This window comes from Pteronotus mesoamericanus, unplaced genomic scaffold, assembly GCF_021234165.1.
Source record: "Pteronotus mesoamericanus isolate MK-2021 breed Mesoamerican mustached bat unplaced genomic scaffold, CSHL_Meso_final contig_657, whole genome shotgun sequence".
Lineage (NCBI taxonomy): Eukaryota > Metazoa > Chordata > Mammalia > Chiroptera > Mormoopidae > Pteronotus > Pteronotus mesoamericanus.
The window spans coordinates 495,369-510,930 of NW_026555229.1; the positions used below are offsets into that span (position 1 = coordinate 495,369).

Genomic DNA, 15,562 nt, shown 5'->3' on the forward strand with positions numbered 1-15,562 from the left:
ATTTCTCAGAACATACCACGTGTCATTAAGTGGCACATAACTATATAGTTAAGAATATATTTTCTATATAGAGTCAAATACAATCTTTGATGGTCAAAAATTTACTGGTTTATGTGAACAAAATGTCTTACAGTATATTCGACTTTAGACAAAAATTCTCATTCTGGAGAAGCAATGCAGAAAAAGAACGTAACTGGGAATCAGGAACCAGATCTGTATTCCTGCTTTGCTGCCATTCATTTATTCAACCACTCATCGAATATTTCTCGTGAGCCTGCACCGTGGGAGAAACTGCATTAGGTGCCGGCCAGCATGGTAGCAAATAAGAGAGACCAGCTACCTGCTCTTTATCTTTTTGAATATGTGTGGCTTAATTGTTCCACATCCCTAACCTGGGTTAGACTAAATGTCTGAGGTTGCTTTCAAACCTAAAATGCTAAGGTTTCTGGTAGCCTCTTCAAGGGAGAAGCTCCCCAGGCAGCCTTGGGACTTTAGGACTCACTTGCCTCTGAGAGGGATTAGCTCTTGTGCTGATTTCAAAAATAACTTCATATACAGTTTTGAAAATCTTTTTGTCAGCATCTTATCAGCATTTGGGTCATCTTGGCAAAGCCTGGGTGTAGCAATTCCTGCTCAGAAGACTTCAGAGGCAGGAGGTCATAGTTTGGAAGGAAAAAAAAAATGTGTACAACTTGGGTCAGTGCGGCTCGTGAGCTGTTCCCTGCAAGCGGCCTCCTCGCTGTTCCATCTAGCCTTCCCTCCAATTACAGGACTTCTGACTCGGCATCCCGGTCGGTCGCTTGGGTGATCCGCTGCTCCTCCGGTCTAATAAGTCTCGAAACGGGATTGTTCATCAGGGATCAGAAGTGATCAGTCTCGGGGTGCAGGAAGAACTACCCCTGCATCCCAATTTTCCCAGTGGGTATCAAGGTAACAAGTTTCTTGTTATCTGGCTTCAAAATTGCATAAGTAAACAGCATTTTTGCTTGCAGCCAAGTTACATTTCGCAAGGGGGGAAATGGATTTCTGTAACAATGAGAGAGGAAGAGAGCGCGCGCGAGACGTTTGAACACGAATACAAAAAGTTACAACCCTGGGAAGCCTTCTTGTAGCTTTACGGAAATGAGCGGCAGGGCTTTTCCACCGAAGACCAATCTGTCGTTTCCAGTCAATGAAAGAGACTGAGTTTAAGGTTCCTTCCTAAACGGGCCGGCTAATTTAGCCCCGCCCACGAGTCGGAGGGTCTGTTATATCTCTGTTCCTTGAGTACCTCTCTCACAGAGACCGACCACAGCAAGCAGAGGCTGAAAAAAAAAAAAAAAGAGCAAAGAGGAAGAAAACAAAAGCTGCCAATTATGGAAGATGTAAAGGGTAAGAGCAAAATTGATTTGATCCGAATCCTTAAGGACAAAAAAGAAAAGAAAAAAGAAAAAAAGAGGAAAAAATAAAAACCAGACCAAAAGCAAGTACTTGAAAAAGCAAGAGGCAAAAAGCCCTAAATGAACTTTCCCACCCTCTCCTTCTGAGAGGAGGCAGAGAAAGAACTTTGGGAAACTTTTTAAGAAGCAAAGCCCCTTGGTTGTTGTCTACGGTGGCTCTTGTGGCAGCTGAAGGGGCTCATGAATATTCATTATTCATTTATATTCAGATTTTTTTTTAAGAAGTAAACGACTTCTTCCGTCCCCTTGCAGTTTAAGAGGCAGCTGCTTCATTTATAGTCCAGAGTCATCTTGCTTCGGTAGGTCGGTGTACCTCAGCGTATTTGCTGGACGATGCTGGGCTCGGTGTGCAGATTTGTTTTGTTCTTGAATTTCCTGAGTGCTTTCCTGTTGTGAAGTTAGCAAAAGCTTCTCTGCAGGGAGTTGGAGAAGTTAATGTGGCAAGAGGCTGTCACAACAGGACCCGAGAGAATGTCTTGCAAAAGACTGAAAGTTTCTTGGAAGCAGCCTGGAAGTGTGTACTTGTATGGAGGGCGAGGGAGGCCGGGGAGAGAAGGGATGGAGGGCTGGAGAAGAACAGTTTTATCTTAAAAAAGCAAGGCATATTTGACTGACTATATTTAGATTTTATCTAAAAACTACAAGAGCAGCCTGCTTTGCACAAATGGTGTGCAGTCTCTGTCTTTTACCTCTTTTGGGCATTTTCTGCCGGGACGGAAAGCTAGCTGCTTGCCAGTCTGTGGGAGCCAAGAGGAATCTCTGCAGCAGCGTGGGTGCGTGGGGTTGCAAACCTTCTTCATCCTCTCTAATTTCTAATATCCTCACACATTTTATCACATGGAATGTGGAGGAGTGGGATGAACAACTGACAGATATCTTAATAATCATAATAATGATAGCCGTTAACGTTTACTACGTCTTTACTCTGTGCCGGGAGCTGTTCTAAGCATGCTACAGGTGGTATTAATTACTCATGTTAATTTATGGAATGAGTGCTATGTCACCATCCCCATTTTATAGATGACGGAGTTGAGGCAGTGGGAGAGTAGCTAGCTTACCTTGGGATCACACAGCAAGTGGTGAATTTGGATGCAGGTGATGGGACAGTGTCTGTCCGCCGGCCTTTCTGTTCCCCACACTGTTGCTCTAGCCCCAAGGCTCTCGCTACTACCCTGCCACTGTCGATTCCAGGTTTGCAAAACCTTGAATCTATTGGTGTAGTGATACTGGTGAAACTGCAAGTCTGGGAAGGAATTTGTACTTTTCTATCAAGTTAGCATACTTCTTTCTCATTTGGTACCCACGGCCCTTCTCTACGGTGGACCCTGGGTATTGTCATTATTGTCTTTTACAAAAGGGAGAGACTGAGGCCAGGAGGGGCTCGAGGACAAGAATCACACAGCTAAACTAGAAATCCCCTGTGTCTGGTTTCCCCTCTAAGCAGCAAGCCTAGTCATCAGGGTACTTTTGTCCCTCCCCCCAGCCACTTTCAGTTCCCCAAAAGACCTTGCTTCTTTCCTCCCTCCCAGACTGTTGCAAGAAGCTTATCTTTTTCTTGAAGGCCTATCTCGCTCTCTCCTTCCCCTTTAGTCTGGAGCCATATTATCTGGCTTTGAATCTCAGCTCCATCATTTACTGTGTGCCTCAGTTTCCTCATCTATAAAATGAAGAGGATATAATATCTACCTCAGAGGGTTGCTGTAAGGACTAAATGAGGGATTCATGAAAGGTTCTCAGAACAGGGCCTTCTGCATATAGTATGTACTCAATAAATGTTAGCTGTTGCAATCACTCCTTCAAGCCTTACCCTGGTTGTTAGTTTCCCTGGTAAGCCTTCTCTAACCCTCTGAGCCCTGGATTCGGCTCTGGCTTGGATGTTTCTACAGTACCCCGCCACTGAATGCCTGAGGCTTGTCCTATTTGTCTACCTCCCTGCCCTCTGCATTGCCTCCCCCATCCCACAACTGTAATTTCTTTAGTCACCTTCGGATCTTCAGTGTTTAGAGCATGTTCAGCATATAATGGGCACTCAATAAATATTTAGTAAACTAAGCATCATTTTAGTTGATCTTCATCCTAGAGTCAGGAGGCTTGTTTAAGAGGGGACCTTGGAGTGTGCTGTAGAGCTCCCGCTGGTACATACAGCTTCTGTGCAATCTGTAAAGTCATCCCTCTAAATAAATGTGTTGAAAAACAAAATGCATCCCTACTAGGTGAGTGATATTCAAAGCTGAGGTGACCCCATGCCAGGGCGCCCAGTTTGGACAGTCTTTCAGATACCTCACAGAACAACCTCACTCTCTCTGAATAAAGTATCTGGTTCCAGAAATAATGTCTCCCCAGACCCATTTAGACTATAGCATAGTCTAAAACAATGGACTCTAGTAATAGAAGAAAACAAACACTACAGAGGTTGGCCCTGGGTAAAATCATGAAGTACATTAAATTTGCTTCTAGCGCCCTCCCTTTCCTCTTCTTGGCATACGTTCAAACCAATTTGACAAATATTATTGTGTCTACCATTTGTAAGTTGCTATGCCAGATGTGTGTGATATAAACAGTTTGCTCACAGTCTAGTAGGAAAGACAGACTTATATACAATCAACTCTAATTGAAGCCAGACTTGGTGAAGTGCTAGTAATAGTAGCTGACATTGATTCAGTATTTATATGTGCCAGGTACTGTAATTTTTTAATGCATTGTCTCATGTAATCTTCAGAATATACCTGTGGTGTAGGTTTCTGCATCTGACAGCTGTGAAGGGAAGTTACATGGCCAAGGTCACACAGCTAGTAATAGGCAGAGGGGGAATTTAGACCTATGTAGTTCGGCTGCAAAGCCTGGGTTCCTACTGCAAAAGTTCTCCTACCTCCTAATGTCTGTAATACAAATCCAAAGAAAATGCCCTGAAAGAGAATACGGAGGATTCATTTCTGGGAGAGCTTCCTGAAGGGTAGAACACTTTAGTTGGATGTAGAAAGATGAGTAGAGTCTGGTGCCCACAACAAGCCCCTTCTGAGTCTGAGCAAAATCACAGCTCAGATTTGAAAGTAAACAGCTCTTTTACCTTTTGCAAGTTCTGAGCAGGGAATCTCTTTACATGTGCATTCTGGAGATTTAGAGGCAGAAGTCCAAAGTTTAGCCCTGACTAGAAATTTGGGATTACCAGGCCTTGACTAGTGTGGCTCAGTGGTTGGACGCTGTCCTGAGAACTGAAAGAGCACTGTTTCTGTTCCCAATCAGGGCACAGGCCTGGGTTGTGGGCCAGGTCCCTGACTGAGGGTTGGGGGCATGCAAGAGGCAACTGATTGATGTTTCTCTCACACATCGATGTTTTTCTCCCTCCCTTTTTTCCTCCCCTCTCCTCTTTCTAAAAATAAATAAAATCTTTAAAAAACTTTTTGGCATTACCAATCATGTAATCAAATAAGCCTTTACAAAGTAATCAGCTGCATATTAAATGATTCCCTTAATCACAATTATCTTGCGTGGTCATTAGGCACACGTGGTAAATAGTTTTTATAGATGCCAATGATTAGTTTTTTACATGCTTTTACTTGGCTAAACTCCATTTTACGAGTACTTTCTCCCTTGCGTTGCCTTTTGGGTTTCTTCTGCTCTCTCTTTAGCCAGCGATTGTGCCCAAGGGCATTAGCATGTAATCCTACTTTCCAGCTGGGTGGTGCTGGGTTCAGCCCTAAAGAGTGGTGAGACCTTGGATCAGTCCGAGAGGACGTGTTCCATTGTGGGCTGTGTTCCCTGGAGCAGTTTGCAGCAAGGTCAAAATAGAGGGCGGCCCCTGTGGTGAAGAGCCATCAAACCTCTTGATGGTTTAATGGAAATGCATGAGACCAGAAGCACTAGCTTTGTCTTGGTGAACATGTGTACATGTCCCGAGGCAGTGTTTCTCAAACTTTGACGGGCTTCTGTGAAATTGGAGGTCTTGTTAAAATGCAGATTCTGATCCAGTAGCTCTGGAGGGGACCTGAGATTCTGCATTTCTAACAAACTGTCAAGTGACGGTAATGCTACTCAGCCATAGGCCACATTTTTTTTTATTATTGTACAAATACATTTGTCTCCATTTTCCCGCCACCACTTTCCCCCGCCCCACCCTCAATCCTTCCCCACTTTGGCTTTGTCCATGGGTCCTTTATACATGTTCCTTGATTTGACCCTTCCTCTTCTTTTCCCCATTACCTCCTCCCTCCCTCCTTCCCTTTTGTTACTATTGTTGTTGTTGTTTTTTCTTTCAATGTTGCTGGTTATATTTTGCTTGCTTGTTTGTTTTGTTGATTAGGTTCCACTAATAGGTGAGATCATATGGTATTTGTCTTTCGCCCCCTGGCTTATTTCGCTTAGCATAATGCTCTCCAGTTCCATCCATGCGGTCTCAAAGGGTAGTAGCTCTTTCTTTCTTTCTGCTGCATAGTATTCCATTGTGTAAATGTACCAGTTTTTTGATCCACTCATTTACTGATGGGCACTTAGGTTGCTTCCAGCACTTGGCTATTGTAAATTGCGCTGCTATGAACATTGGGGTGCATAGGTTCTTTTGAACTGGTGATTAGGGATTCTTAGGGTATAATCCCAGCAGAGGAACGGCTGGGTCAAAAGACAGTTCCGTTTTCAGCTTTTTGAGGAAATTCCAAACTGTTTTCCACAGTGGCTGCACCAGTCTGCATTCCCACCAACAGTGTACTAGGGTTCACTTTTCTCTACAACCTCGCCAGCACTTGTTGTTTGTTGATTTGGTTATGATAGCCATTCTGACTGGTGCGAAGTAGTATCTCATTGCGATGTTAATTTGCATATCTTTGATGGCTAGTGATGAGGAGCATCCTTTCATATGTCTCTGGGCCCTATGTATGTCCTCCTTGGAGAAGTGTCTGTTTAGGTCCTTTGCCCATTTTTTAATTGAATTGTTTGTCGTCCTGGGATGGAGTTGTGTGAGTTCTTTACATATTTTGGAGATCTAAACCCTGTCCAAGGTATCATTGGCAAATATAGTTTCCCATACGGTTGGTTCCCTTTTCATTTTGCTGTTTCCTTTAGCCATGCAGAAGCTCCTTATCTTGATGAAGTCCCATTTATTTATTTTTTCCTTTATGTCCCTTGCTCTAGGGGACATATCAGTGAATATTGCTGTGTGGAATATCTGAGAGTTTCCTGCCTATGTTCTCCTCTAGGACTTTTATGGTATTGTGACTTATATTTAAGTCTTTTATCCATCTTGAGTTTTTTTTGCGTGTGTATGGTATAAGTTGGTGGTCAAATTTCAATTTTTTGCATGTAGCTGTCCAGCTCTCCCAAAACCATTTGTTGAAGAAGCTATTTTTACTCTATTTTATGCTTCTGTCCCCTTTGTCAAATATTGATTGACTATAGAGACATGGGTCTGTTTCTTGGCTCTCTATTCTGTTCCATTGATCTATGTGTCTGTTCTTAAGCCACATAGGCCACACTTTGACTAACTACATTATGGGGTTCTTGCATGCCTTAATCTCAGGGCTTATTTTAGTACCAAATGACCAATCCCTCCTCTAGCCATCACTTTGAGTCCCTGATGAGCTATGTCATTGCAGGATAATAGGAAGCATAATTCACTCATTCATTCAGTTAATTTATGTCCAGAACAGGAAGTTGAGGCCCCCAATTTGCCATACAAGAAACAAGTCAGAATCTTTATTGCACAAAACTATTATGCATCAAGAGTCCCTGCATTGGATTTTCTAAGTATTTCCCACCTTTTCTCCATATCTCCAAGTTTTCTTAACCTACTTTTATTCCCTGCCTCCAATGCTGCAAAGGTCTGGAGCAGAACATTCTGCTTCCAGAACCCTTTGCTGGGTGATTGGAATCTCAGGGAACTGGGGGTAGCAGGGACTCAGGGCTCTGAGACTGGGAACAGCATGCCTGGGGCATCATCTCCACGCTGCCGAAGTAAAGGAGGGGGGGGCATCCCAGGTGCAGAGGGAAGCGAGGACAGACAGAATTTCTATAGGTTTGCAAAACTGAAGGAATTATCAGGAAAAATAAATTGTTGGAGAAAAGAAGATGGGATAAGCTGTCTGACATGCTTTTATCCGGCAGTTTTTGTGCTAGAATACCAAAATGACTTCAGAGACCCAGGAACAGTGACAACACATTCTCTACAAAAAGAGTTGTTTCCTTTCAATTTATAGGAATAATGTAGACAATTTCTTCTTGTCTGTGAGGGTGTAAGTAATATGGCACATGCCCATTAAAGACAATGTGAAAATATAGATTTGGGAAGAGAAGAAAAATAATCACTCATGACAAAACTTTGGTGTATTTTCTTGCAAGTCCTTTTATTCAGTATATGCCTACGTAGTTTCAGCATTTACTTGACTAAGACCTTGGAAAATTATGAGACAGCGTTGTGATGCTTAGGCTGCATATATCTACAATTTTAAAGCCTGGCTTTTAAACTTGTGCATATATACAATACAGTGTCGCCATGAAGCATAGTCTTTGTAGCATAATTTTTATAGTCACATCATTTATGTAAATATTCTACTGTTATTGAATATTTAGATTGTTGCCATTTCCAGTAAACATCTTTGTGCTTGATGCTGTGCAATATTTGAGTTGCATGCTCAGGATAGAGTCCTAGAGGTAGAATTACTGGACTAAAACATGTAAATGTTCTTTGAAGTTCTTGATTACTATTGCTAAGTTGCTATCCTTAACAGTGGATCCTTCATGCTCCCATAGGAGTTTCTGTTTTGCTGCATTTTTGATAGTTTTGGTGTTGTTGTTTTTAAAATAATATTATATACTTTTATGTTGTTTTAATTTTTAAATTAATTACTCTAAATGTGTAAATTAATTACTTTAAAATCTTTAATTACTAGTAAATTTGATATTTTTCACATAAATACTTCTTCTCTTGTATTGTGTCTGTTTACATCCCTTGCCTGTTTATTACTTATTTGGATTTTATTTTTTAAATTAATTTATATGAGCTTTTCATAAAATAAATATATTCAAGTTTTTCTGCCATATTTGAAATTATTTTCCTGAATCTTAGTGTTTTATAGAGAGACTTATAGCTAGGAATAGATCCAATACATGTTTTATCTGTGGTGTTGTAGTTTTCAAAGTAGTCTGATATTGCATTTTTAATATCTCTTTTACCCAGGATAATAATTTTTTTAAGTTCCAAGTAATTGCTATTTTTATTTAAACAATTAATTTTAATTAATTTTTAATTTTATTTCATAATAAAGAATATAACTTTATAGTTTCTGAAGCTTCTATGTACCTAAGTATATAGTGACTTTTTATAAACCTATTAACACTTGTGAATAAGATATATTCTGTTTTAAAGATATAAAATTGGGTATTTATAAATCTATCCAGTCATTTAAATTATATGGTAATCCTTCCCCAACTGTGATTTTCTCCTATGCAAAGTTATAGTGTATATGCATTTACTTTTGTATAGTTTTTTTCCAGAATGTACTTTTGTATACTTTTATTGATACCTAAGAGAATTTCAGTTCCAGGGGAAAAAAATGAGATGTGAGTCATTTTTATAGGGGATTATTAGAAAAGGGAAGGATGGGTAATGGAGAGTTGAGAATATAAAAGGAATGTAAAGTGATACAGAAAGGAGCCTTAGGAGTTAAAGTCTTGGGAAAGATAAAAGAAGGTCAGATAAAGTTCTAAGGTAGCATCTTAGGCAGCTGAGCCTTGAATAGTTACATAACTTTAGGAAGTAAGGAATGCGTGTGTGTGAAAATTACCAATTCTTTCCCTCCCAAGCAACCATGGTAGACTCCAGGAGGCCAGAGTCAGGAGGTAGGTCTGTTGGCAGGACTTAGGAGGTGGGGGTTAGAATTTCTGAACCATGAAATCAGGACAGTATTGCTCAGTGGATACAGAATCAGACACGTGCACAAAAAGACATCTGAAGTGATGTGTCATCAGCAAAAATAATTTTTTAGATATTGCACTAAGAAGGTAGGGTAGGGAGGACCCCATAAGTTCCCAGTGAACAAGGGTTGGTAAATAAAAATTAATAGTGTGGTACTCATATTTTCTAATTTAAGCTGAATAAACTGTTAATGTCATATTTTGATTAATGCCTTTTTTATTTTTTTATTTTGGTAAACTTGGAAATAATCATAAAGACTTTTTCATATATTTTCTTTCTCTTTCTTCTTTTTAAATTTTTTAAAATTTGATTTTAGAGAGATAGAGGTGGGGGGGGGGGAGAGAGAGAGGGAGAGAAACAATGACTTGTTGTTCCACTTATTTATGCATTCATTGGTTGCTTCTTGTGTGTGCCCTGATCGGGATGGAACCTGCAACATTGGTATATAAGCATGATGTTCTAGCCAACTGAGCGACCTGGCCAGTCTTTCTTTTACCTCTTTTTTTGGTTGACATAGTAGCTAGTAGGCTGCAAAGGTTATAGCTCCGAATCCCTAAAATATGTGAATGTTACCTTTATATGGGAGAAAAAAGGGTTTTGGATTTGATTAAATTAAGGATCTTGAATTGAGATTATCCCGGATTATGCAGGTAGGCCCTAAATGTAGTCACAAATGTTCCTATAAGTGGGAGGAAGAGGGAGACTCTTTCAAAAATTGAGTTTGTTGGGTTGACATTGGTTAACAAAACCATACAGGTTTCAAGTGTACAACTCAACAAAACATCATCTGCGCGCCGACCAAAGTAAAGTCTCTTACCATCCCCATTTACCCCTCCTTTACCTGTAAATGTGAGTGTTTACTTCTGGACTCTCAGTTCTCTTCCACAACCCATATGTCTATCCTTGTGTCAGTTCTATACTCTCTGATTACTATAACTCTGTAGTGTTTTGAAATCAAGAAATATGAATCTTTCAATTATGTTTTCTTTTTCCAAGATTTTTTTGACTATTAAGGGTCCCTTGAATTTCCATGTGAATTTTAGGATCAACTTGTCAATTTCTACCAAAATGAAAATCCTCTGTAAAATATTGGCTATTAAAATCCAATTTGAGTTTCTGTTTTCATGGAGGAATTCAGTTTACATTTATTTTATTGGCCATTCTTGTTTTATTCTCTCTGGTGTTTAATGTTTTCTCATATAATGCTCTTTGCTATATAGACTCTGGACTTTTGTTTCTTTGTATATATATTTCTACAAAGCTGTGGATAACAGACATTTATTTTTATTCTTATCTATAGATATAATATCTTAAATATTAAAAGAAAAACGTTCCTGAGCTTATGTGTATCTTAATATCAAAGTAATGAACAATGGTAGCTTTTGAGACTGTTATGAAAGGTAAGAATTTAAGAGCTTTTGTTTCCTGTGTTTTCCTTTCTTATTTTACTTAAGCTAGTGTTATAAATTCCAATACTGAAAATTCTAATGGTCATTTATTTCATGGGGTTTTAACTTTTTATTTAGATATCAATCATCAAATTCACCACTCCATGAATTTAATTGACTTCAAAATAGTTATTTTCTCACTGTGCCTTTCCCCATTCTTAAGGTCTTAATTTTGGTTTCTTTCATAATGATCTGATAGAAATACCAAAGTAATTTTTAGAAAGGGTATCCATGTGGTAAGAGAGTGTCAACTCGTCTAAATATAGAAATCTTATCTCCCTGAAGTAATTGGAGATAATCCACCATTGCTTTGACAAGTTTGATTCTATAACGTTTGAGGACAGCTTTTTTTCAACCTGAATGGTGTCTTTCTTCCCCCTTCCCTTTCTTTTTCTTTCCTCCTCTTCTTTCTTTCTTCCTTCCTTCCTCCATCCTTCCTTTCTCCTTCCTTCCTTCCTCTCTCCTTCCTTCCTTCCTTCCTTCCGTCCTTCTTTCCTTCCTCTTTCCTTCCTTCCTCCCTCCCTCCCTTCCTCCCCCCCTCTCTCCCACCCTTCTTCTTCCCTCCCTCCCACCTGTACTTCCTTCCTTTTCTTCATTTATTTTTCTTTGTATTCTGAGAATGTTTTCCTAAGACTGTACTCTACATACTAATTCAATTTTCCTTAATTATCTCCAATATAAACTTTCATTCAGTGACAATGTTTTTAGTTTCCATGAATTTTTTTGTCTTAGTTTACTCTGTTCTCACAGCAACATACTCTTGTATCTAACTAAAAAAGTAAACAAAGACAAATTTTGCATTCTTTCCTGCATCATATCTATTTTGGAGGACATCTTTCCCTCTTTCATTCTTTCTACTTTGTTGCAAAATTTATCAAATCTAAAGTCTTATCCTTGAAAGAAAAGAGTTTGTTTTTTTTTATGTGTGTAAATGAATATGTGTATTTTCACCTTATTCTAAAAGGATTTAAAGTCATTGCTATCCAATGTTAGAGGGTTGGAATGCAGGGTCTTGCCCTTGGCTCCTTCAGATCTGTTTGCATCCTAGAAGAATACAATCTCCAAATGCTTGATTTGCCTTCTATGTGAGAAGACAATCTTCTAGCCAGAAAAAGCTCATTCAGATACAAGAAAGACAAAAGTCCTATCATCATATAACCATGTTTCAGAGGATAGAAAGGCTAGTCAAAATTCTGTCAATATTGTTGTCCAGGGATAGAAATGTGTTCAGGAAGTACCCTTCTCTGGTTCCACTTTGTTGCTTTTGCCCCTTCCTTACTGAGAGCAAACCTCTGTTGAACTGGGAAGTGAGTTCCTGTTTCATTTAGTACCTTGCCCAAGTAATGCCTTTTGTTGGAGATCACTTGTAAAGTTTCTTTATACTCATGGTGGACACATGGCTACCAGGTTAGAGGCAATAACCAATACCCAAACAAAACAAAGACAGACAAAACAACAAACCCAAGATTTCCCAAAGAATTCCCATTCCACTATGTTGCTTTCTCCCGCAGTGCACTTTAGTTATTCTCAAGTTAATAGGTGTTGGAAGGGCCAAATAAGTCCTCTACTTACTTAGCCCTGGTCATGCTGTTTTGTCTCAGAAGAGGTGATCCTGGCCATTAGTGCCGTTTCTTAATTATAATGGGGGGGAAAACAATTTCTTTTAGGACACAGATGTATATTTTCACGGGAATATGGGAGAGTGTTACAAAGTATTTTTATTTATGTTATTATAATCAGTGGTCATAAGATTTGGCTTTGTGTGTCTGGTGTTAGTTTAGGGAATAAATGAAAAAGTTGGTGAGCAATGAGGGGAGACAAGTATCGGGCTCCTGCAATAGTCCAGTATGTGAGAGATGATGGGGACCTGCGCCTAAGGCATTAAATGGGGATAGATGGTAGGAGCTGGATTTAGACACTATTTCTGAGGTAGAGTCTGAGTTAGAGGGCTAGGTGGTTTGTTGGGAAGGAAAGAGAAGAAGATGTCAAGATGTCCTCAACTTTAGATTTGAATTGTTAGGTCAATAAATGTTTATGTGTAAGACTGGGAATGGTGGAGTGGAGTTTATTTGAGCAGGGAGGAGGGAGATTAGTTCACCCTAGCACGTGCTAAATATGAATGTTTATACATCAAGGAAGAGATATTATGTCGTTTGCTAGAAATTTGGGTCTAGAGCTTGGAGAGGTCTGGCAGAAATTGAGAGATAATGGAAGTTGGAGCTGGAGCAAGGAGTCAGTGGTTAAAAGTATGGGTATGTTAAGTCATCCTGGAAAGCATAAAGAATGAAAACAACGAGGATGAAAAATGGGAACTAAGGAAACACCAATATTAATAAAGGGTGGGAAGAGAAAGAATTTAAGAAAAAAGATTCAGAAGGAATGCCTAAAAAGGTAGTTTCTCAAGAAAGCCAAGGAGAGAGTCTGAATCTTGTAGTCAAGGGAGAGGGTGTTTTGAGAAATGTATCAAGAAGTGCGAGAGTTGCAGACAAGAAAGAAAATGAGAATAGGTATTTATTTTCTGCTCTTCTAGCATACCCCTTCCTGCTGTCTATCCCTTCCCCACAGGGTAATTAATGTGTTTGGGAACTAAAATGTATTTTATAATGTTTCCTGCCCACAGTCTGTACTCTTCCCTATCCCCAAATGAAAAAAAAAAAACAAAAAAAAAAACCTCTAATGGAACCTTTTACAGAAGAAGAAATATGGTGATTGTGTTTGAAAATTTGGTGCTTATAAATGTCCTTGGTAAAAACAGATTTAGTAGAATACTTAGTCATATTAAGAGGTTAAAGAGCAGAAGTTAAGAAAGCAGGAACAATGAGCTGGTGGAGGGCAGGACAGAGTCAACTTGTGGGATGGGTTGGATTGAGGGAAGGATGTTAAGGCTGGAGTGAATTTGCATTTGTTTGATGGGAAAGAGCCAGCAGAAGGGAGGTGGACTCATTCATTCAACAAATATTTGTTGAACAAAGGGTATGTGTCAAGCACTTATCCAGGCACTGAGGATACAGCAGGAAACAAAACAAAAATCTTTAACCTCATGGGGCTTATGTTCTGGGTGGAGGGGTGAGGAGAGACAGAAAATAAGCCAAAAAAAAGAAAAAGTAAAATATGTGGTATATTATGTGGTGATAAGTACGAAGGAGAAAATTAAAGCAGGCAAAGGGGGAATAAGAAATGCTGGGAGATTACAGCTTTGGATAGGATGGTAAGAAAGTAGGTGATTTTGAAGAAAGACCTTAAGGGAAGAAGTGGCTATCTCTAGGAAGAACATTCCAGGCAAGCAATAACAAAGTCCCGAAGAGAAATTAAGTATTTAAGGAATAGCAAAGAAGCCAGTGTGGCTAGGTAGGAGAGAGCAAGGAGGCTAAGAGCTGAGAGGTAGGTTTGGCCTAAACAGACCTTCTGGTGCCTTGCAGATCATTATTTAGCCTTTGCTTTTACTTAAAGTAGGAAACTACCATGGGTTTTGAGCACAGGAGTGATTGATCCAATTCATGTTTTAATAGGGTCACTGTGGCTGCTGTATAAAGAGTAAACTGAAAGGGGGCAAGGGCAGAAGGGAAGAGGCCAGTTGGGAGAGAACTTTAATAGTAAAGGTGAGAGATGATTGTATCCAGTTCTAGGTGGTAGCAGTAGAAGTGGTGAGAAGTGATTGGATTTTGGATCTATTCTGAAGACAGAGCCAATAGTATTTTCTGATGAAATCTGGCTGGGAAATAAAGGGAAAAGGAAACTGACCCCAGGGTTTTGGCCCCGTGGTAAACTAAAAAGGTGGAGCACCCTTGAGCTGAGATGGAAAATGCTGTAGGAGGAACCGGTTTGCTGGGAAGATCAGGATCTCAATTTGGATGTTTTAAGTTTCGTAAGAAATGTCTATTTAATAAGAAATGCCTATGTGACATGGAGATTTTGAATTCAGCAGATGAATATTCAAGTCTGGAGTTCAAGGGAGAAGACTGGACTGGGGATACAAATCTGGGTCGTCAGGTGGTGGTTAAACTCAGTGAGATTGGATTTCAATGTGATAAGGAGGGATGAGATCACCAAGGGAATGAGTGTGGACAGAAAAGACGTTTCAAAGACTGAGTCTTGGGATGCTCAAACTCTACAGGCTGGAGACAAGAGGAGAAACCATCGAAGAAGATGGAGAGAGAGAGAGAGAGAGAGAGAGAGAGATGGGGGATAAACTAGGAGACTAGGAGAGTATGGTGTTCTCAGAGCCACCTAAAGAGTATTTCATAAAGAGGAAGTGGTCATCTGAGGCTAATGCTCAGATCATGGGTCCAGTCAGGTGAAACTGATCATCCCATTAGCACAGTGGAAATCAATGGTGGTCTTGATAGGAGCACTTTTGGTGGAGTGCTGAGAGCAAAATTCTCACTGCAGTTAATCCTACTGCTCCTTCTTCCCTCTCTTTCCCCTCTCCCCACCCCCACCCGCCCCACTCCTTGAACTAAGGAGAAATAAGTGCCATCTGAAGAACATGATTGAGTGTGAGGGAGACATGGTTCGTCAAAGGAAATTCAGAGTTGTGGTGCCAGAAAAAGGGGAAATGGGCTCTTGGCAGACAATACAGCATATGTTCACTTCGGCTAGAAATAGCCTATTTCTCTCCTGTGTATCCTTTTTACAGTCTCTACCATCAGCTATCTGTAAAGTGTTTTAGGCATGGAAACTTTTATAGGAAGGTATGCGACCTGCTGCTGAAAGACCATCCAGATTGCAAACATTTTCTGTGAAAGAAAAGCCAGAACCCCCAGGGCCAGGAA

General features: G+C 39.9%; 1 protein-coding gene across 1 annotated transcript in view; it reads left to right on the plus strand.

Moving 5' to 3' along the window:
• The first annotated feature begins 967 nt into the window (after positions 1-967).
• ENTPD1 (ectonucleoside triphosphate diphosphohydrolase 1) overlaps positions 968-15,562 on the plus strand; it is a 94,865-nt gene continuing 80,270 nt past the window's right edge. The window contains exon 1 of the mRNA XM_054581281.1: positions 968-1,371. Within this exon, the coding sequence (XP_054437256.1) occupies positions 1,356-1,371 (16 nt within the window). The 5' untranslated portion in view covers positions 968-1,355. The remainder of the gene's footprint in view (positions 1,372-15,562) is intronic.